The sequence below is a fragment of the Myxine glutinosa genome, chromosome 12, assembly GCF_964187855.1.
Source record: "Myxine glutinosa chromosome 12, kmMyxGlut1.1, whole genome shotgun sequence".
NCBI lineage: Eukaryota > Metazoa > Chordata > Myxini > Myxiniformes > Myxinidae > Myxine > Myxine glutinosa.
In genome coordinates this window covers 96,652,312-96,676,502 of record NC_136272.1, presented here as the reverse complement: position 1 = coordinate 96,676,502, position 24,191 = coordinate 96,652,312, and the positions used below count along the sequence as shown (strand labels likewise).

Sequence of the window (24,191 nt, the reverse complement as noted above, 5' to 3'; positions counted from 1 at the left end):
CGTTTCCTTACACAATTGTGAATAAGAGTTTGTGGCCGTATCCATCTTGTTCACCCATTGTGTCCTCCCCTTGCCATCAATCTCCCCAGATGCATTATTTCTCCAATTCCCCCTCTATTTTTCCCCGCAATCCTGAAGTTGGTGTGTCTTCCACCTCCTATTCTACTGGTTTTTGGGTTTTTTAACTCAACTGGACTATGTCCAGCTGAGTTTTTGTCGACACCCAGTGTCCGTCGTCCGTCTGTCTGCCTGTCGTCTGTAAACAATTCGACGTCTACGCTCTAAAAGTCACAAATATTGATAAATTTTGATGAAACCTGTTATGCAGCATCTTTAAGACATAAACTAGTTTGGGATTGCATTTGGGCGTTGCACGCCCAAAAATGGGTGCGGCAGGGCAGCCATATTGAAAAATCAATTTTTGTCATATTTTTAGCACATATAAACTATATAGTTTGTGGTTCTATTTATATGCATATTCTAACCATATTGATATAGACCAGTTGAGTTCAGGTTCCCTGGAACCTCTCTAGTTTCATTATGTTGCGTCCTGATCTGTTCTGTGTTCTACCTCCTCCATGAGCCTCAACACTGTATTCAAAAAGTCTTTGGTGTGACTCAGCCGGGGTTTGAACCACGAAGCTCCCAGATTCGGCAGGGACGCTCTATCCATCACCCCACTGAGTGTGGTTGTATGACCATATCATTTTTGCTGTGTACGTGTGTGTCTGTTTGAAACAATTGTTGTTTTTCTATAAAGGGATTCTTCAGATGTCTTTAAAAGTTTACATCCTGGGTCCTCCCTGCAGTCATTTTGCAAACCCATTGACCCTAAGTTCTTCCATGAATATTAATTTTTTCAGGAAAAGGGATACTGCTTATCAGCAATAAATTTCTCTAGTATTATTTATTTTTAATAACCAAACAAATGTACTCTGTATAAATATTTGGTACTGATCTATACTTGCCGTCTCTGTTCCCAGCCATTCCTTGGATAGCTCGGTTGAACCCACCTATGACCTTCCTCCGGTTTCAGAATGCCCTTCGCAAAGCCCTCGCATTTTCACCTTTGACCAAAATCGGGCATCCGAGCCCATGTTGACGGGCTCCGTCTCCACTGTGAGCCAACAATCACTGCAAGGAGAGGGCAATATGCCTCCGCCACGACCCCCAAAGCCCAGCAGCGTGACTATAGCAAGCTCGGAGGATGAAAAATGTGCCTACAGTTACCCGAGGTCACAATCTGTGGGTGACGAGGCTCTCTACTCACTCTCCCCTCCCGCCGTGACCCGCAGGAGCAACACCATTTCGACCCTCGACAACTCGCGTATGATTTTTAATTTTGTTAACATCCCTGCTGTTTTTTTTTAAAGGTGTTACTTTTGATTTTGGTGAGATCTGCAAGGATGGTAAACTTTAATTTATTTTTAATGCTTTGTTTGCTCCTGAACAATCTTCACCTCCGCCACCGAAGGTGGGCGGATGTTATGTATTCACCACTGTCTGCTTGTCTGTCTGTGAGCAGCATATCTCAAAAAGTTGTGGACGGATTCGGCCGAAATTTGGTAGAGCGTTTGGGTATGTGACAAGAAGGAAATGATTTGATTTTGGTGACGATCTGGATCTGGAACAAGATACTATAATTTTTAAGTGATTCTTCTTCACCATTGCGAGATGGTGTCAAAATGATGTACAGCATGATATTTAATAAACGTTATGGACAGATTTGGACAAAATTCGGGAGGGAGTTTGGGTGTGTGACAAGGACAAAATGATTGGAATTTGGTGAAGATCCTGATCCAGATACTATATTTCGCTGCTTGCTTCGATCTTGCCATGACATCGAAGTTTGAGTATTTTCCCATTTGTGTCTTTGTCAAATTTCCACTGGTTATTTTATTGTGTATGTGTTGTTGTGTGTTTCTAGTTAGTTTTGGTTTTGTAATTATTGCAAACTTGTGCGTAATTAGACGTTTTTTGTTCGCATCTCGTGCGCAGCCTGGTCTCTCTAGGCTCCCTCCCCCCATCGGTATTTTGTGAATATAAGTTCTTTCCTTCGCTGTATTTGCTTGTTTCTTTGATTTTATTTTCTCCCCCTACCTCCCACGAACATCTTACCCCTTTGTCTACTGTTTTCAATACAAAAAAAAAAAAATTCCTTTATTAATTCTTTCTCTTTTTCTTTCTTTTTTATTTCTTTCTTTAAAAAAAAAATTCCTTTATTAATTCTTTCTCTAGCATGGTGTTGGCTTAGCGGTTAGGGTGCCGGCTTGGGATCCTAGGATCCTGGGTTCGAATCCCGATCGATCGCTAAATTAACGCCAGGGGGGTTGGCGTCAGGAAGGGCATCCGGCCATAAAAACATTGCCTCAAACAGGGAACCATGATTGTCATGGGGCCCGCAAGGCTAACCCCCGCTCCAGCGGGGAAAATGGCCTTAAAACGATCATTCATTCATTCATATATTAATTCTTTCTCTCCTCACGGACACGTGCTTGTTCTCTCGCCCCCTTGTCTCGCCTTGTGCCCCGCCCCTTTTATCTCCTTTTTCTTCCACCTCCTCAGCCTTTCCAACTCTAGTTTCCTCCAGACTCATTCAACCCTTTCTTCTTCTTTCCCAAATCCACGTCCTCACTTTGGGACTTTTCCCAGATTGTTTTTCACGGTTTTGTTTAAATACTATTTAAATATGTTTAAACTTTCCCCTGCAGTGTTTTATTCAGTGGTTTATTACAACACGCTGTTTTTCTTCCTATTTAAAAGGCTTTTTTCAATTTCCTCTTCAATTAATTCCACTTCAAAAAAATAAATTCAATCTCTTGCAGTTCTTCCTTTCTACATTCTCTAAACTCACCTTCATTCCACCCCTCCTTTATCGTTTTTAAATGGATTTCTGACTTGAAAATCACAATAAATCCAGTTTGTAATAAAAAGTCTTCCTCCTTGCTCCTCCTCTTCAAAACTCACCCCCACCCCACCCCTCCCCTTCAAAACTCCCCCCTCCCCTTCAAAACTCCCACCTCCCCTTCAAAACTCCCCCTCACCTCTCCCCTAAAACTCCCCCCTCACCTTTCCGTTTCAATTCTCCCCCTCGCTCCTCCCCTGCTAAACTCCTCCTTCACCCCTCCCCTCCGAATCTCCCCCCTTGCCACTCCCCTTTAAAACTCCCCCCTCGCCCCTCCTCTTCAAATATCCCTCCCCCCTACCATCTTTCTCCAATTCTCCCTCCTTCCCCCTCCTCCTCAAAGCTGCATCCTCCCCACTTCATCGCCCTTCTTTCTATCTCATACCTCCAGCTCCTCCAACCTTCTACTTTGCTCTGCCCCCCTCAAACAACCCCTCACTGTGCCTCATCCCATCACCATCAAACCTTTTGTCCTCCTCATCCTTCCCTTTCTCCTAACTTCTGCAATCTCTGACACACTATCAACAGCTCTCCCTACTTACCCTCTCACCTCTCATCTTACCCGACCCCTCCCCTCCCCTGTCCTGCACCTGATGCTCCCCCTCTCCCTCCCTCTTCCTCAACGGTATGGACCTTAAACATCCGGGGCCTTCGCTAAAACCTGATTGATCTCTCCATGCAGGTTGCTTCTGACAAACAAGACGTAATCTCCTAAACAGAAACTTTCCTCCTTCAAGATGTCTCTGATTCCTTAATATCTCTCCTCGTTACTCCCTCCTCTGGTATGATCGACCTGAGCCCCGTCCTGGTGGTGGGGTTGCTATCTTTATCAAAAACTCTCTTCCTCACTCTCCTTGCCCTGCCCTCTCTCCACCCCACCCCCAGGAGTTCCTCTGGCTACGGCTTCCTCTCTGCTCCCACCTTTTGTTCATATGTGTTCTGTACCGTCCTCCAAACAGTGATGACTCCATTTACATTTTGCTGGCTGACAGCATGGACCAACTTCAATCCACTCATCCCAACTCTCTCGTCCTCATATGTGGCAACTTCAACTGTCATCATGCCAGTGGCTGGGTGTGGGTTCCTCTCTCACCAGCCATGGCATCACAGCAAAGGACTTCTGCAACTCATTGGGACTGACACAATCTGTCAATTTCCCAACATGGATCTCATTCAACGGAGCATCTTCTCTTCGAGACTTGGTTATGACTACCTTCCCTGCAAACGTCTGCTGCTCTTCTTCTGCTCCAATCGGTTCTTCTGATCATGTGTTTGTTAAAGTGGATATTTATCTGGCCATTCTCAGAGAGTATCCTCAGTGATGACGAGTCTGGCATTTCACTCAGGCCGACTGGCACGGTCTTCAAGCAGCCATCAATCATCTGGACTGGTCTCCCATCTCTACTGCCTCTGACATCAACTCTTCCTGGGAATTCTTCCAAAGTAAACTGCTCTTTCTCATGCACAGATTTATCCCATCTCGGCTTCAGTTGTCTTACCCTTCTTTCCCGTCCATGGTACACTAAATCTTGTGGTGAGGCAGTTGCCATGAAACAACTTGCCTTTGCCTCTTGGAAGGCTAATCCTACTGAAGGCAATCTCAGTTTCTTCCACAAAGCTCGGAACAAGTGTGTGTCTACCCTCAGGAGAGCCAGGAAGCACGATCTCTCTACTCTCAAGACTGAACTCTCAAACCTGTCTCCTTCCTCCAAATCCTGGTGGCGTCTGGTCAAATCTGTTTCTGGTGTTTGCTCCCCCTCCATGTCCTCCCTTACCTCAAATGGCTACACAGCTGACTCCGCACCTGAAAAATCCGAATGTCTCAACTCTGTGTTTGCCTCAAAATCTTGTGTCGCAAACCCATCCCTCTCTGTACCCACCTTACTCAGTCGAACCCAGCTGCTCTTGGACTCTGTGTCCTTCTCTCCTGACAAGGTGGAGAAGTTTCTGTCAAACCTCGACTCTGATTCTGCAACTGGACCAGACGGCATCAGCCCATGGGTCCTATAATTCTGCTCTGCCGCTCTTTCACACCCTCTCTCTATTCTCTTCACCCTCTCTTTTGCTCAAGGTCATCTGCCATCAGTTTGGAAATCAGTCAACATTACCACTTTACACAAAAGGTGCAACTACAGACCAATCAGCCTGCTCCCAATTATCAGCAAAGTCATGGAAACGATCATTGCTTCGGATATCAAATTCTTCCTCTTCTCCAATGGCTTGATCTCTGATCATCAATTTGGTTTCAGACCAGGTCACTCTACTCTGGACATGCTGCTTCTGCTGTCTCAACAATGGATGGAGGTCCTCAATCTCAAACAGGAAATCAGAGCTGTATCCCTTGACATATCTCGTGCCTTCGATACGGTCTGGCACCCCGCTCTGCTCACCAAACGCTCCTACTATGGTATCCATAGAAATCTCCATGCATGGCATGCGGACCTCCTCTCTGGTCAGTCTCTCTGGTCTCTCTCTGGTCTCTGGTCATTCAGGGTCAACGTGTGGCCCTGAATGGATTTCTCTCATCTCCCCTTCCTGTTCAGGCTGGAGTTCTCCAAGGCAGTGTACTGGGCCCTGTGCTTTTTCTGGTCTTCATCAATGATCTCTCCGACTCTTTGAAAAATCCTCTCTATCTCTTTGCTGATGACTCCACTCTCTGCCGCTCCATTCCTCATCCCTCAGATCGGCAGTCTGCAGCCCCCTCACTCTCTGCAGACCTGGACAAAATCACATACTGGTCAAACATGTGGAACATGTCTTTCAATCCTGACAAATCTCACACTATTACTTTGTCTCTCTGAAAAGACCGTCTGGACAACCCTCCTGTCTACTTTCTCAACAATTCTCTCCAAGAAGTTCTGTCACTGAAGCTTTTGGGTCTCACTTTCTGCCATGATCGATCTTTCCTGGGAAAACCACATTTCCAAGCTGTGCTCCAAAGCCAGTCGCCGACTGGGCATCCTCCGTCGTGTGATGTCCTTCCTTGACACACCTGAGCTCCTCACCACATAAAGGCTTTCATCCGCAGCTCAATGGAATACTGCTCTCCCCTATGGGCTGGTGCTCCTGCCTCACACCTAGCTCGGCTTCTCGCTGTTGAAACCAAAGCTTTCAGAATCATTGGAATCTCGCACGATGAAGCTGATTGTGAGGGCCTTTCACTCATTCACCGCAGGCATGTAGATGGTCTTTCTGTCTTGTACCGACTCCTATCCGGCCTAGTTTCCCCAGATCTATCTGTGCTCTGTCCCCCAAATATTCCTACAGGTCGCACAACATCTGCCAGCAACCCTCTTTTGGTTAAACTGCCAAAATTGAGACTCTCTGCTAACCTTCACTCCTTTCTCCCACCTCTGTAACAAACTCCCACACTCTCTTCAATCCCACTCCTCCCTCGAGGTCTTTAAAACAGCTGTTCACCACCCTCTCTTATCTTCCCCCATCCAAAACCTTGATCTTTTCTACCCCTGTTAATTCACCCCAGATCCACTTTTTTGAAATACCAACTTCTTTCCTGGAAGTCCTAGCAGTGTCCATGTGTTTTATGCCTCTCCCACCCTACCCCCACCCCCCTCCCCATGCCTCCTCCCCCCAAGCCTTCTCCCTCCCCTCGCAGATCTCGCAGATCTCCCAATGTGCCTGTTCTCTGCTGTTATTGTGTGCTTCCCTCTCTCTCTCTCCATCTTGTCTCCCGCTCCCTTTATTGTATGTTTTGTGTGTCCGTTGTTTTTTTTATGTGAAAAAATTTTGTGGTATATTTTGCAAAGTAGAATATGTATATATTTATGAAATAATTTTGTGGTATATTTTGCAAAGTAGAATATATATGTATTTATGAAAAAAATTTGTGAAGAAAAAAAAAAAGATTCTTCGCCATTGAGAGATGGGTCCAAAAACAGTATATAGCATGAATATCTCACAAAGTTATGGATGGATTCAAACAAAACTTGGTGGGCAGGTTGGGTGTGTGAGAACGATGAATTGATTCGATTTTGCTGAATATCTTATTCTGGATATGAGAATGTTTTAATTTTTCAAGTGATTCTTCACCATCGAGAGATGGGGGCTAAAAACGATATATGACGTGATATTTCAAAAAATTGTGGAGTTGTGACAAAACTATGTGGATGAGTTTGGTAGGTGACAAGAATAAGCTGATCCAGATCCGGCCTATCAATGGAATCCAAAACGTAAACTGTTCAACTTTGCAGATGTATATGTGCTCTACGGGTATCGTTCTCGTTGTGTCATGGGGTTGATATTCTAAAATACATGTTTGACTTGAAATAATTGAACTTTTTTCTCGGGCTTTCAGATCTAATTATTGACTTTTAACCTTTATCACAGAAGCATTCCGCCGAGAGAGCTACGATCATCCACGGACGACAGTCAGTAATGTGGGCAACTCATTAGAATCTGTCGGTGATGGCTACAGCTCCTACATGGTAAATATCATTCCCACGATTGATTCCAAGTTTGTTTACTCTTCCTTTGCTTTTTCTGAAACTCTTTTACAAATACAATTCGCCTTACCTTTTCCTTTAGGCACAAAGGAAAATCTAAACTCAAACAGGAAAAACTTAAAATTATGAGATCTGACCATGACGATTTTCATCGTCCTGCCTTGACATTAATAATGCATCATTATTAAACAGGAAATGCAATTTAATGGATTTCTCAGCAATTTCTGTGGAGCTCACCACATCTTACCTTAGGGCATCCCTGATTGACTGTGAAATGTCACATGCTTTTCACAGCCAATCGTACATCCATAAAGGCATGATGCAGTTGCATACACAGAAATATCTGGAAATGCATGATTTTTCTGTTGCTCAATGGTGCGTTCTTTCATATAAGAACATTAAATTCAAAATTCTGCAATGATCAGATGTAGCAACTGCTCAAAATTTATTATTATTATTTATTTTCAGGTGCAGTCTCGCACCATGGTGGCTATATATATATATATATATATATATATATTCATACACACACATATATTTTACAAAATATAAATAGATAAGCCCCCCTGTGAGGAATGTTTTTGCAAAGTTGAACACCTGAAGGCTTCATCCCATTTCCATCTGTCCCCAGTATGAGTTCTGCCAGCCTCAAACCTGTTTTGGAGAAATGTAAAATTCAACGTAACTTAATAATCTTCAAACCAGAACCATGCCTAATGGTTAGGGCGGCGGCCTTGGGATTCTAAGGTCCTGAGTTCGAATCCCGTTCAGCTATTGAATTAATGACAGGTGGGGTTGACTCAGCCTGTCATCCTTCCGAGGTCGGCCAAATGAGTACCAGGGCACTGGGTCCTCTCTCAAGGAGGTTGATGGCAGGATTTGCACTCCGGCCGCCGTAAAAAAAACACCTCATTCCGTTGCACACACAGTGGTGTGTGTCGAGATGGTGCTGAGTCGTCCAAGGATGCAGCGACGTGCTGATCCAGCTTATGCTCATATATATATATATATATATATATATATATATATATATATATATATATATATATATATATACCAGAACCATCGAAAGCATTTGTGAAATGCACATTAATGCATCTTGTTTTGCAATTGCCTCATCCACAAGTAATCGTTTTGTTTTGACACACCACAGCGTAAGAAGAGCTTGCTTTGCAGCTCTGAAGGTGAGCTGGACCACACATACATGACGATGGAGCCAAGTCCAGCATTGTCAACCACAACCTCCTCAAGTCGGGAAGGAACAGCTTGCGATTCTCCGGCTGAGGGTCCGTACATCCCCATGGGATCTCCTCGCAGTCATTTTGATTTCTCACCTCAAGGAAGCCAGACATTACCCTGTGCCTCCCCATCGGCAGTCACTCCACGCCGTGCCTCGAGTACCAGCTTGAGGTGGGCAATGACACCTTTGGTCGACCCCTTGCCTCCACCAGTTGACCGAAATCTGAAGCCTGATCGTAAAGGTAAGTGACGTCATTTTAAAACCTGACACTAATTTTGAAACTTGTATTTACTGGATGTAAGGGCTAAACAAGAGAGGATTGTGGGACATCTATCTATAATTCCAGTAATCTCTGTGTGTGTGTATGTATGTATGTATGTATGTATGTATGTATGTATGTATGTATGTATGTTTGTATGTTTGTATGTCTGTGACCGCTGTTTCTCGACAACCACGGGTCCGATATACTTTAAACTTGCCAGGTATATTGCTGGGGACCCGAGGATGTGCCTTTTCAAGGCTTCATATTAATCGGACAAGTAGTTACCGAGCTATGTCCAAAAAACGATTCAACCAATCAGAGAGCAGCGAGCTATCACGTGTGCCGAACGTGCCGAACAGACTCTGCCTCGGACGGCACATTTGAGAGCGTATTCATTTATTTCACGTTGGCAAACTATGTTGGCGTTAAACTATGTTTAAAAACTAATTAAAACTAATTTGCGATTCATCGTAACTGCGATTTGCGACCTTCCGGACAGTGAAGACTTCACTTCCGGCAGCCAATCACAGAACGCGTTGTTGCGAGCCGAGCCGAGCGCGTGCGCCATTACGGTTCGTAATTCGATTTCTTCCGGAGAAAATAATAATTTCTCGATTTCTTATGCGCATTATTTCTCCCAGAGCGAAGGGCGGAAGCGAAGAGCGTTGTTTTTTTTGTTTACGGGCGTACGGGCGGGGTAGAGCGTACGGGTAGCGTTTTTTTTTTTTTTTGGCAAGGAACGGGCACCCACGTACGGGCATGCCCTAGTATATATACTAATGTTGGTGAGATAGGGAACTGACATCACAGATGGACCGAGTGGAAAAGAACAAAGTTTCATACCATGAAGGTGTAGAGAGTGGCCATCCAAAAGGAGTTGAGTGAGGAAAGGGATTGAAAAGCATCTGGGAGACCATTCTACACATGGTGAAAAATGGTAACTGATGTGGTGGTGAAGAGAACTTTGACTTATAGAAGGCAAACGATAAGGGAGTTAGTTTACCTTAATAGTCGATGCAGCCAGGTAGAGATAAGGGGTTTGTCGTTCAAACGGCAGATGCTACCAGACCCAATGCTAAATTGCAGAGTACGAAGTTACCACCACAACCTCCAGAGAGAGAGAGAGGGAATACCTGATGTATGGTGAGAGGAGGGCCAGACCTGTGCATTTGCCTCCTTTTGCAACACACTGACAACACCAAGGGCTTTAGACATCGTTGCATCCAGGAGTCCCCAAGTGGGATATGAAAGCTTCACCAAAGAGGGGAGGGCAGGCACTTGTTAATGCTTTGCAAAGCATCACAAACATCGATGGTTCTTTTGGCTTTCATCATGAGATCCCATTGAGCAATAATAGCAGCAACTTGGCCCTGCTGACGATACCAATATAGTATCTTCCCCTTTGAAAGTAGCTAGTACATGGGTCATTCGATAAGTTCAACAAACCAGATGCTCACAATTATCCGAGATGTACAAAAAATTAAGTATAACAAGGTGTACATATATTATGAAAATGACTTGAGGGTTTGGGAGTTCAAAATTATCTGGTTATCTCCCAATTAATGTTAGCCTATGTGTTTTGTAACTGCAGTTACCAATGACCAGGATCAGATTATCGGAACTTCTGTCCCGTGTCTGTCTCTCTTCCTTCTTATGCCTTCGTAATTAATACATAATAATCATTCCCCATTGCCATTTCTCACCTCGTCCACAATTTCCACATAAACATGGCACATCTACTTGTGTGAGCCACATGCTACACGCTGAGATATCCGCCCCACGTGTGCGAGCCCGCACGTTCCATTGACATGATGGCAACACATGAGCAACTTTGTCACCACGGGAGCACATGCATGACCCTCACAAGGCGGGGGAAGCCTCACTCAATGGGGTGGGTGCCCATGGCTATATAATCCAGTCATGCTCGGACACAAGGGCGAGTCATCAGGAGGAACAAGAGGAGAGTGGGTCAAGCGCACACAGTCCCACTCAGCACTGAGTATAGTCGCGAGGAGGGAGTCAGTGCTTGGAGATTCCAAAGGAGGAGAGACAGCAGCAGATCATCCCGTAAGAGTGCAAAGCCTGACCTGCGTGCCCACGTTGAGCCTCCGACATGCCACCAAAGGGAAGACCACAAAAACCTCTACCTTGTCAATCATGTGTATTGTTTTGTTGTTGTTTTTCGGATATCAAGTTGACTCATGGATGAACAGGTTTTGACCCTGAACGAGTCTGCCTGTGATAAGTTTAATTTAAGGTTTAGTGTGAGGAGACTGTTTCTGTCTAATTAAGCGTGCCGGTGGGTTTCTATATCATCTTTATTTGTGGTTTTCTTGCTGTGTCCCCATCTTCATAATTTGATTTTAAAGTGGATTCACTGTGAATACTTAAGCTGCGGAAGCGCCCTCTCGCGTTACTAAATTTCCCTTAAAACCGTGCACGCATGCCGAAACCACCATGCGGCCAAATTCATCATAATTGTACCACAATGTAGAGTCTCAGGGTATTCCGGAGGCAGCACCACAGCCCACTACCCAAAAAGGGCAGTGCACTTCACTCATGTGGATTTGCAAAAGTTTTCATGAATACAAGCCTTGGACAATGTGGTTTTGGTCTGTCCTCGTCAACAGGACAGTGCTTGGTATAAAGCTAATGCAAAAGGCCAACATTGCTTCAGCTCTCAAGGTTCAAGAGGTGACGGAGATTGAAATTAAATAATGTGAGACCTATCTGGGTTGAAGGTCTTTTTTTGCATGTTGGACTTGTTTCTGGGGGGGGGGGGGGTTTTCTTTTCCTGAAGGTCAGTAGACAGGGATGCAGTTGCAGCCTAATTGTTTTGGGGGTTTGGAAGTGTTAATTATAAGGTGGAGTCTTCAGATGAGTGATTATAAAGAGTTTTATCAGGGGGTGTAAAGATATCTAATGTATCCCCAGAAAGAGTCTATCTCAAAACACCCCATTGAGAGACATGAACCTAAAAGGGGAGAGAAATATGATTAGGATGGAAAGGTTAGAACTTGATGTTTTGAGGCAAATAAGGAGTTTGAATTCTACTTTGCCTGGAGCATTGTTTTCCTTAAGCTCACTTCCAATGCTGTGCTGCAGGTGGAAAGCCAGCCCCCCTGGTCATCCGACCTGTCGAGGAGGAGGGTGAGGAGATGGACGTACCCGTCCATTCTCCCTTCACAAAGTCGTACCGGTAAGCAGAAGGTCCTTTTTAAAGGCCTGCATCTTTCCTATTCCTTCTAAGTTATCACTGTTGCTTATTACACCACATTGATACCAAACATTGTCCAATGTTGAAGCATGAACTTATTCCCCGACCCGCTGTCGAAGAGTGATATATTTACAGTATGAATTGAAGTGATATATTTTTCTATGATATTTGAAGTTGAACCCCTACAGTTGCAGTGCATGGATTCGATTGAGTTGTGGTGCTGGTGATTGTGGATGGTGTGAATTGAATGAAAGTGAAAGTTTTGTTTAATGTATTGAGGTTTTGCATGAACATCAAGTTTAATAATGTTTTGTCTGCCATTTTGGACTAACGGGTTACGTGCTGCATGCAGCTTAACGTGAAACCAGTCTCGCATTGGTACAAAATAAAACGAGATTCGGTCAATCGTTTTAAGTTTCCTGGAAAATGTCATATACGGAAATTAAATTGTTGCAAGAAATGCCGCAAATTGCACCTGCATCCCAATGGACCACAATACCTGTGCTCTCGTTAAGTTTTATTCGTGATTTTGATGTATGAGCTTCTAGCCCTCTGAGTGGTAGGTTTTTAAGTACATACCATAGAGCAGTTGTTATGGTTGTTGTCGCCACGGAGGAGGATGATTAGGATTGTCTGCTTCTTCTTGAAGTCGGAGCCACCACACAAAGGTGATCCACTCCAGCTCCCCGTAGAGCAGTGAATAAGTTGAATGCAGTTTGTAATGTTTAGTTTGTCATAACTTTTAACTTAATAACTCTATAGCTTTTCAATGTCCAACATGTCCCAAAACCACCGTTGGGCAAAGCTCAACCAGGTGGACAGCACCGCGTAGCCCCCCCCCCCCCCCTACACCCCTCTTCTGGGCAGCGTCAGGTAGCTCCTGCTAGTAAATAATATGAAGTACCAGAAGAGAGAAGGTTAAAGGTAAATCGCAGTGACAAACAACGTTTCAAGTCCTATATTAAACAAGATGGACATGACAAGGACTTTCAGGAAAGAAAAGGGTGAATTTAAAGGAGGTAGAAAAGATCAAGGTTTTGGATGGGGGAAGATATGAGAAGGTGGTGAACAGCTGTTTAGATCTGGAGGGCAGAGTGGGATTGAATAGAGTGTGGGAGTTTGTTCCAGAGGTGGGGAAAAAGAGGAATGAAAGAGTGAAGGTGAGCAGAGAGTCTTGATTTTGGCAGTTTCACCAGAAGAGGGTTGCTGGCAGATCTTGTGCATCCTGCATGAATATTTGGGGGACAGAGCACAGACAGAGCAGGGGGAGCTAGGCCAGAGAGGAGTAGGTAGAAGACAGAAAGACCACCAACCTGCCTGTGGTGAGAGTGAGAAAGGCCCTCAGAATAAGCTTCATTGCGGGAGATGCCAATGATTCTGAAAGCTTTGGTTTTTTGCAGGGTGAAGCCGAGCTAGGTGGAGACAGGAGCACCGGCCCATAGGGGAGAACAGTATTCCATCAAGCTGCGGATGAAAGCCTTGTATGTGTTGAGGAGCTCAGAGGTGCCAAGGAAGGACCTCGCACAACGGAGGATGCCCAGTCGGCGACTGGCTTTGGTGGCCAGCTTGGAAATGTGGTTTTCCCAGGAAAGATCATGGCAGATAATGAGACCCAAAAGCTTGAGTGAAAGAACTTCGTCAAGAGGATTGTTGAGAAAGTGGATGGGAGGGTTTTCCAGACTGTCATTTCGGAGAGACATAGTGAGAGTTTCAGATTTGTCAGGATTGAAAGAAATATTCCAAGTGTTTGACCAGCCTGTCATTTTGTTAAGTTTTGAAGAGGGTGAAGAGGCTGCTGCTGCCTGTCTGAAGGACAAGGGATGTCATTGCAGAGGGTGGAGTTATCAGCAAATAGATAGAGAATTTATCAAATAGATAGAGTCATAGAGATCATTCATTAAGATTAGAAAAAGCACAGGCCTAGAAAACTGCCTTGAGGAATTCAAGTCTGGAAAGGACAAGGAGAGGAGAGAATTCCATTTTGAGCCACATGTTAACTATGACAGGAGTGGAAGTCCACGAGCCATGCGTGGAGATTTCCATGGATACCATAAGAGGAGAGTTTGGTGAGCAGGGCGGGGTGCCAGACTGCATCGAAGACACGAGATATGTCAAGGGAGACTACTCTAATTTCCTGTCTGGCATTGATGCCCCTCCATCCATGGATCGAGGAGCATGTCCAGATTGGCCTGGTCTGAATCCAAATTGATGTTCAGAGATCAAGCCATTGGAGAAGAGGAAGGATTTAATATCAGAAGCAATGATGGATTCCATGACCTTGCTGATGATTGGGAGCAGGCTGATTGGTCTGTAGTTGCAGGGATCTGTTTTTGCACATATTTGTGTAAAACGGTAATGTTGGCTGATTTCCAAGCTGATGGCAGATGACGTTGAACAAATGTGAGGGTGAATAGAACAGAGAGGTCTGGGAAAAAAAAAATAATTGGGTTGTAGCTTCTTCCCTGCGCAACACGGAGCACTGACATGGATCGGGAGCTGCGGAAAATCTGACCTCTGGCAAGTCATGCACAAGAGCTGCAACAAAATCGTCTCCAAATTTGGCAAAATCTTAATCGGACTGTCATCCGGAGCTTCGTTTATTTGTTAATTGCCTTCATTGGTTCAATGTTTGTGATACCAAATTTCCTGCTTCCAGATATTGTCAGGAATATGATCGTATTAGTGTCGCCTTTTGATAAAATAGCTTGTTTACAGTCAGCTGAGTTCATTACTTCTGCCACCAAAGGTGGATGGAGGTTATGTTTTCACCCCTGTCTGTCTGTTTTTTGTTTTTTTTGTCATACTTGTCAAAAATAACACAGACAGACAGTCTGTTATTTTTGACAAGTATGACAAAAAATTTTTTGGACAAGTATGTTGATCGCTCCACTTCGTGTGTGTGTGTGTTTGTTTGTTTGTGTGTTTGTTTGTTTGTGTGTTTGTCTGTCCGCTCATTTATACTTGCCTGCAGGTCACAATTTTAAACCGATCTTCACGAAACTCCACCAAATAGTAGAGTTGGTGGTCCGACAAAATCCTATATATTTTTGAGGTCAAAAGGTCAATCGGCCAAAATTCAACCACCTTTTTTCCCAATTTCTAAAAACCCAATTTTCATCTGATTGACTTGAAAGTTGAATAGGATTTTCATATCAGCGAACTGAATTCAACCACAAACTATTTTGGAGATCAACATATGCTAAAAGGTCAACATAGGCCAAGGTCAACCACTTTTTTCAAATCACTAAAATCCTCAATCATAAAATCCTCAATTCAAGCCTGGTGTTTGCTTAGCGGTTATGGTGCCGGCTTGGGATCCTAGGATCCTGGGTTCGAATCCCGGTTGATCGCTGAATTAACACCAGTGGGGTTGACTCGGTCTGTCATCCTTCCGAGGTCGGCAAATTTGAGTACCAGTTCACTGGTAATTCCCTGTGTGTCGCAAGAGGCGACTAACAGGGTTGACGGCAGGAAGGGCATCCGGCCATAAAACATTGCTTCAAGAAGGGGACCATGGTGCCCAAAAAAAGGCCAACCCCCACTCTGTGGGGAAACATAGCCTCTAAAGGAGATTCTTTCTTCTTCTTCTTCTTCCTAAATTTTCATCCGATTGACCTGAAATTTGAATGGGATTTTCATATCAGCCAACTGAATTCAACCACCAACTATTTTTGAGATCAGCATAAGCCAAAAGGTCAACATCGGCCAGATTTCTAAAATTGTCAATTTTAATCCGATTCACTTAAAATTTGAAGACCATTTTCATATCAGGTCACAGTGTTCAACCGCCAATTTTTTGTGAGGTCAAAAGGATGCTCTATTGAGTGCCATTCTACTTTGTTCTCTTTTGCCAAGTGTCGCTCTATGAGTGATTTTCTGATTTGTTTGTTTGTCTGGCTGTGAACTGAACAAATATCTCAAAACGTTGTGGACAGATTCAAACAAAATTTGGCAGAGAGGTGGTGTATGTGACAAGGACGAAATGATTAGATTTTGGCGAAGATTCGGATCCGGTTCTGGCTAGTATAATTTTTTTTAGTGATTCTTCACCTTTGGGAGAGAGGGCCAAAAACGAGATATAGCAGGATATCTCAAAAAGTTATGGACGGATTTGGACGAAACGTTGTGGTCTGTTTGGGTGTGTGACAAAGACTAATCGATTCGATTTTGGTGAAGATCTGAATATGGATTTGGATACGTGAATTATTTAATTTTTAAGTGATTCTTTACCATTGAGTGATTGGGCTAAAACTGATATATAACATGATATTTAAAAAAGTTATGGGTGAGTTATGACTAAACTTGGTGGTTGAGTTGGTTAGGTGACAAGAACAAGCCGATTAGGTTTTGGTTCAGGTCCGAATCCAGATCCGGCCTATCAGTGGGATACAAAACATAAACTATTCAGCCTGGCGGAGGTATGCGCTCTACCGAGTACCGTTCTAGTTTTATCCTGGCACAGCATGGTAAATGAAAGTCATGTGACCATCATATGAAATGCCCCAATAGAGGGTACTAAAGATGGGAGGTGATGTTCACATTTGTTATACAAAATGTATTTATTTACTGTTCCGACTAATCCTCATCCCTTATTCTTATTCTCTCTCACAATGATGTTGCTATTTATCTTCCTGTGCTGCCGTCGATTTTGACGCTCTGTTTTATTTGCTCCCCAATGACCTGTTTCACGATGTAGCTCTCAGCGGGTGTTCTCGTATAAGCCCCGCCGAGACTCGATACACAGCAACTCTTCGAGTTCAAGCTCTGAGGAAGCCGAGAGCATTTCTCCCCCAACGGTAACCTTCCTAACGTATCACAGGAAATAGAGGGTCCTCAAAATGAGCTTTGTCATTATCTTCTTCTATTGACCGATTCCTATCCTCGCAGTGCGACTGGCTTGCCTCGTTCTCTTCTGCCTGCAGACCCTCTTCCACATTTTACTCCACTTCCTTTACAGCTTTGTTTACCTGGAGCACTCTCAACTTCAATCACAGCATCCCTGCTTGCTGGATGTCCAACATGTCTTTTATTGACCTTTGCTTCCTTTTTGTTTTTTTGTCGCCGTTTTTTCTTTATTTCGCTTTCCAAACTGCATGCCTTGTTGCCTTTTTTTTCCTTCCTTTTCCCTTCTCTTCCACCCCATCCCTATTCCTCCTTACCCTATGCGCTCTTCACCTTTTTCTGCTGACCCTCCTCTTTCCTCACCTTGCGCGCTCAGCGATGAAGCATTTTTCTCATACTACTGCACATCGCTGCCAACACCCACTGACACAGAGAGTGGAGATGAGGTACGAGCTAGACGAGTGTTTATGGGTGTCAACTGGAGAGGTGTAGCAAAAGCATAGTAGTTGGTAAAGTAGAGCCAATAATACTTCCCAAATAAACGTGGGAATGCCATGTTGTAACATGTATTCAAGACTAGTTTTTTTCGCAAACATATGTAAAATGTGAATAGGAAATGTAGCTGGTCGATATGGACTATGAGACCTTTAGATGAGACCGTCAATTATTCACACGTCTGTTATTTTGTTGGACTTCATAAGCATGGTGTTGATTTTGTTGCTCGCCTGATTCGCATTGTACTCCTGCTCTTGCAGAAAAACTCTTCGATCAACGCTTCACCCGCACAACCTGTGTCCACCTCGAACAGTCCCCGGCCACGACACGTTATGCCCCACCAAGTGGAATACTTGGACCTTGACTTGCCTGGCTCACCTGGGTCCACTTTACAGGTTTGAATTTCATATTCCCTATAAACATCATGTTGACCATTCCTTATACAGTAATTCGTGGAATTACATTTTGAGTTTGGTTATGAGTTTTATTTTCTCACACTGCAAAATAATAATAATAACAAGAGGGAGAATTGCTTTGCAATACATGTCCCCTATAAAGTTTCAGTTCAATATGTTAAAAGGTAAGGGGGAAAAGTCTGGAAAACTGACCCATGATAATGCTGTAATCAATCAAACTTTAGCCCATGGTGGGTGCTGAAGGTTGTGGACAAGTTTCATCGAAATTGTGTGTGTATTTTCGGAGTAGAGAGAAAATACCTATTTTGGTGGGTCAAACCCCTCCTGTAGAGACCCCCATAGTGAATGCAGATTTTGATGCGGTCAATACAACTTCATATATGAAGTAGGCATCATATATGAAGCTTGTGGCCAAGTTTCATCAAAAGTGTGTGTTTGGGTCAAGCGATAATGACTACAGTGTTTACCGACTCACTCACTCACTCACTCACTCACTCAATGACAGACCTACGGACACTGATCGATCACATAAGCTCACCGAACTAAAGTCCAGGTGCTAATAATAGTTATTAGCCCGTCCCCCACACAGCGTGAGACAGGGTCGTGCAATCACTTCTGTGTGTGCGTGCTTCCGTCCATTCATGCTGCAGCAACACTTGTCATCAAATTTTCAACAAAGCTTTATTATGAGAATATGTAGAAGACAAAATAATTTTGGTCAAAAGGTCAATGTCACAATGTCACATAGAATCGTCAAGTTTCAACCAATTGACCTGAAATTTAAAGAATTTGCATTTTGGGTCATGAATTGGTTCACCAATCAAAAGCTACCGTTGTGGCCAAAAATATTGGCACCCTTGCACTTTTTTCAAATAATGCACCATTTATTCCAGAAAATTGTTGAAATTTAAAAATCTTTTGCTATCCACATATGTAATTCTTTCGTTTGCAGTGGAACAAAACAAACAAAAAAAAACTGAAAAAGTTACTAAATCTTAGCTTATTCCACACAGAAAACTTAAAATGGCCCGGACAATGTTATTGGCACCTTTGAGAAGTTGTTAGAAATAATTAGATTTCAAGCAGGTGATTCTCCTTTACTTTGGAATTGAACTCACCCGTGGTGAGTTGCAGGTGCCTGCAATATATAAATCACTCATTCAACCAGTTTGAATGGAGAAAAGGAGTCATTCTGCTGTTTTGTGTCACTGTGTACCACAATGAGCATGGAGAAAAGAAAGAAAACCAGAGAATTGTCTGAGGAGGTCAGATACAAGATTGTAGCCAAGCATGGACAATCTCAAGGCTACAAGTCCATCTCCAGAGACCTTGATGTTCCTGTGTCCACCGTACGCAATGTTATCAGAAAGTTTAAGGCCCATGGGACACAAGAAGAGAGGACAAAACTGCCAGTAGAGAGATGTACGAAGCTCATTCATGGCTATAGGAAGCGCTTGACTGCAGTTATTTTGTCCAGTCTGTGCTACCAAATATCAAGTCTTGGGTGTCAATAATTTTGTCAATGCCATTTCTTTTTATTTTCTGATTTAAAAGGATATATTAAATTTTGAACTAAAAAGAAAGGTTCTGTAATATTAACAGTGAAATAAAGAATTGTGGAGACTAAATACTTTTGTCAATTTGAACTTATTTTTAGAGGAAATTGTGTTATTTGAAAAAAGTGCAAGGGTTGCCCATATTTTTGGCCACGACTGTGGATGTCGTTATTTATTTATTTATTTATTTTATTGATCAAAAGGTCAAGGTCACAAAATCGTAAATTGATTTCTGATTGATTTGAAATGTGATCAGAGTTTGCACATTGGGTCACTGAAGCCTATTGCTTTTGAGCTCAAGGTCAAGGCCATCTAAAATGGGCAATTTCTTTTTTAGCTGTTTTCATCATATTTGGTATACAGAAGAAGAAGAAGAAGAAGAATTAGAAGAAGTCCGAATACAAAGCTGATGCAGACAGGCTTTATCGTTATTATTATTTATAGTAAATGTATGAATCTGCCATTTTCTATTTTGAAACATGGAAGAGGGTGGAAGGAGGAGTGTTAAAATTAGTTTACAGTTTATTTATTTTTATGCCAACATGAATATAAAACTAAAATTGCCATTTGCTGCATTGAGCTGATATTTGTGATCTGGCCAGTCTGAGAATAATAATCTCTTATGGCATGTACTGTTCAATCCTTGACCACACAAATGCAAATGCATTTGAAGGACTTGACCGGTGTCCATGATATGAGTACTTCTACCCTGTAATGCTCTCTCTGCAGTTTAGAATCCCATGTATTCTGTCATTTTGCATGTCTGCAACCTTTTATGTAAATCAGAGATGTGATATCCGTTCAGGAAATATCGAAGTTGTGCCGTTTGATTTGGAGTTAAAAATTTTAAAGAGATTTGATTAGCACATTGTGCCGAATATAGTCCGCATATTATAAGCTGGACAGCTTATTTATTTTCATATTTATTCCCAATTGCTGTTGCTTGCATCTTGGGATTGCTTTGGATGTGTCGCGTCATTCTAATATTCCTAATAACTTCATTATCACAGTTTAGTGATTTTCCCTCACCCACCCCTCTCTCCTTTCTGTGTTCCCAGAAACCCACTGCACCGAGCTCCAATATTAGCGATGAGAAGGTCGACTATGTAATTGTCGACAAAAACAAGACACTGGCATTGCAGAACACTAAGGAAGCATGGCAAGATGAACGACAGGACAAGAGATAGCATTCCACAACCCCACTTTTGATCTCGTCAGCCAAAGGAACCTGATAATTTCCAAAGCCGTTCTGACTTCGTCTCCTTGGCCCTCGCTTTGTTGCCACGGTGCATTCTGCAGGGAGTGGTGGAGCTGAATGTATAGCGGAGACTTTGTGAACAGACAAACGAGAACTGTGAACCGATCGTCTTGAAGGCATCTCGGATATTACCGATCGTTTTACTCTACTTTTTCTTTTAATACAAAATATGAAGTAACTGAACGAGACATTTCGAAGGACGTCAAAAAGTTTGCAAGAAGTTTGAAAGTGGGACGTTGTCGGCCTGCCTATCTCGTATACACTGTCGATACTGACCATCAAGAACCTTTGGTAGCAGGACGACTGACAATCAAGGACGACGAAACGTCGCTTCAAAACAAACAATTTTTCTTCAAGTTTTCTAAGGAATTGTAAATGTCTGCTCGACTTCCTAACCGTGGAGAACTCAACTACATATCTGGACTTTTTGCAACACTGCGGTTTGTTTGTCGTAGAGCCGGATGATGTCGCACGTTCCAGAAGCAGAATTTGTTATTCCCAGCTGTACATTGTTGTTTCAACTCGAGGTTAAAGTTGAGACTTTCCATGAGAAAATTAAGCTACGACTATTTGAAAGGTTATTACTATGAAGCCTGATTGCCTTGCTTCATAGATGGCACATCTTGTTGCACCAGTTTTAATCGTGCGTAAATGTTAAAAGGTCGACTCTTCACCCTGAACCAAAGAATGTGTGTTGAAGGGGCGTGCCAAATTTTCAACGATGTGCAATTGGAATTGCCCAACAGAAAGAATGACGGTTATTACGCAAATATTACCGAAAAATTGAATCTTTCATGTGGTTAATGAAGGCGACAAGGAATACGAGGCTTTTCATCGCACCATAGACACTTTGGCAGAAATGCCCTGCATTGGTGCAAAACTGTCACTTCTTCTTGCTACAGTCGAACGGTTGCATTGAGTGGCTGTAATGTCACAATGGTGTCTGTTTACGTCTTTCTGGCACGGCTTGTTGATAAAATGGGTGTTAATGAAATTTGGGTAAACGCTCGACTTTGTCTCTGAGTTGAGACGCCACAAGGTTTGGTTCTGTCCTTTAACCGAACTGGAAGGGAATGGACAAACCTCATTTGCTCTGCCGATTACAGTTGTCATCCAACAACGGGGGAAATCCACCTGAAGTTCAAATGGTCCAGCACAATTATAAACTTTCGAGGGCTGAACTTTTGTCACTCAAACGTTTTTTTTGAATATTTAAGGCAGTATGAAAGCTGCATTTGAAACGTTTGAGTGCCGTGGTTGATTAGTTTGTAATGTTGTTTCGAGTCGGATGAACATGGCAGTGCCTTGAAATGCAGGTTTGATGTAACATTTATGTGCAACCCATTCAAATTTTGAACAAAACAATGCAAATTTGCACCAATCCGTGTCATCTTTGTACCTTCTTGCTCTTGCATTTAAATGTATTTGACTTGAAACTGCAGTAACTGCTGCTTGCTGCTCACACTAAAAAACAAAAACTGCAATGATTTGGCATCTGCTGTTTAAATGACAAGGTTTAATTATATGTGCCGAAGCTACGAGTAGCACTTTGGAGAAGGGTTTTAAGGATTTGGTTACAAACTCTGAAGGATTTTCAACAACCTTTCAGAGTCGCTCGATTTTTACCATCTCCCGATGCTTTCGAATTAATTTACGATCACTTTGGATGATCAACTTCGCCACGTCGGTAAATATTTCGCTCCAATTACAAAGCAATGGCTGTAGTTGGTAATGTTTGTCGGAGATGATATTGGTTATTGAGACTATCGTCTGAGAATAAAATACCTTTCCTAAAGTTCATGTTATTTGTCACAAACAGTGAGATTTTATCAAATTGAGTTCCCATATTGATTTTTAACAAATTGAATTCCCATATTGATTTTCTTTTAACAAATTGAGTTCCCATGTTGATTTTTTAAAAACGAATTGAGTTCCAATATTTAATTTTAACACACTGAGTTCCAATATTGATTTTTAACAAATTGAGTTCCCATATTGATTTTTTTTTCAACAAATTGAGTTCCAATATTGATTTATTTATTTTTAACAAATTGAGTTCCCATATTGATTTTATCAATCAAATCGAGTTCCAATATCGATTTTTTTTTTTTAGCAAATTGAGTTCCAATATTGATTTTTCACAAATTGAGTTCCAATATTGATTTTTTTAGCAAATTGAGTTCCCATATTGATCTTCTTTTTAACAATCAAATCGAGCTCCCATATTGATTTCTTTTTAACAAATTGAGTTCCCATATTGATTTTTTTTTTTAATCAAATTGAGTTCCAATATTGATTTTTGATCAAATTGAGTTCCAATATTGATATTTGATAACTAAATTGAGTTCCAATATTGTTTTTTTAAATCAAATTGAGTTAAAATATTGATTTTTGATAATCAAATTGAGTTCCAATATTGATTTTTATTAACAAAATTGAGTTCCAATGTTGATTTTTGATAACTAAATTGAGTTTCAATATTGATTTTTAATAACGAAATTGAGTTTCAATATTGATTTTTAATAACGAAATTGAGTTCCAATATTGATTTTTATTAATCAAATTGAGTCCCAATATTGATTTTTATTAATCAAATTGAGTTCCAATATTGATTTTTATTAATCAAATTGAGTTACAGTATTGATTTTTGATAATCAAATTGAGTTACAATATTGATTTTAACAAAAAGAATTCCCATATTGGTTTTATAACCAAATTGAGTTCCAATATTGATTTCATAACAATCAAATTGAGTTCCAATATTGATTTCATAACAATCAAATTGAGTTCCAATATTGATTTTTATTGATCAAATTGATTTGCAATATCGATTTTTAACAATCAAATTGAGTTCCAATATTGATTATTAACAATCCAATTGAGTTCCAATATTGATTTTATTACATGCTGATGAATCCTATGGAAATGGTGACTGTTTGTGAACTAAAGAGAAAATCAAATCTCATAACATGGATTTGTTACACCAAGTATTTTTTAATCAAACATGATGGCACTTTCTCTCTTGATATGCCTTAAAACTAAGCAAGAAAAACTGTAAATAATTTTGTGACTTACAATCGTCGATGGAAATGTTTAGCTGTTAATTTTTTTGAATCCAACTGAGCGCATTTTTGTAAATATTGTAAATGAAGTTTGTTTATCGTGCAGGTTGAAGTCTACTTTCAACAGCATTTTCCAGCCATTGCTGTTTCCATCATTTTGTGCTTCTTGATGGGGAGCATACAGACGAATCATGAAATAATATTGATGTCTGTACCAAGGTTTTTTTTTTTTTAAAGCAGAAAATGCAATAAATTATTCTAAAGAACCAGTTTATTTGCTGTCATATTTACCCTTGCCAGAAGAGAGAGGATTGCATTTGAGTCTGTCTGTTTGTTTGTTAGTGGTGAAATCGAAGATTCCCAAGTATTTCGGTTGGTCTGGTCTGTTAGTCTGTCAATCGCCTAAGTCACAATTTTACTCCGATCTTCACAAAATGTAACCACCTGGTAGAGGTAGTCACAACCGAGATGCCTG

At 41.9% G+C, this 24,191-nt stretch overlaps 1 protein-coding gene across 5 annotated transcripts in view; it reads left to right on the top strand.

The window, feature by feature from the left end:
• LOC137437651 (GRB2-associated-binding protein 1) overlaps window positions 1-23,985 on the top strand; it is a 161,972-nt gene extending 137,987 nt beyond the window's left edge. For 3 of the 5 annotated variants that reach the window (XM_068132131.2, XM_078766112.1, XM_068132133.2), the window contains exons 6-12: window positions 984-1,327; window positions 7,253-7,350; window positions 8,522-8,849; window positions 11,976-12,069; window positions 16,784-16,883; window positions 17,685-17,819; window positions 20,455-23,985. In XM_068132131.2, coding sequence (XP_067988232.1) covers window positions 984-1,327; window positions 7,253-7,350; window positions 8,522-8,849; window positions 11,976-12,069; window positions 16,784-16,883; window positions 17,685-17,819; window positions 20,455-20,583 — 1,228 coding nt within the window. In that variant the 3' untranslated portion in view covers window positions 20,584-23,985. The remainder of the gene's footprint in view (window positions 1-983; window positions 1,328-7,252; window positions 7,351-8,521; window positions 8,850-11,975; window positions 12,070-16,783; window positions 16,884-17,684; window positions 17,820-20,454) is intronic. The other 2 variants (XM_068132132.2, XM_078766113.1) reach the window with 1 other exon arrangement.
• The last annotated feature ends 206 nt before the right edge of the window (window positions 23,986-24,191 follow it).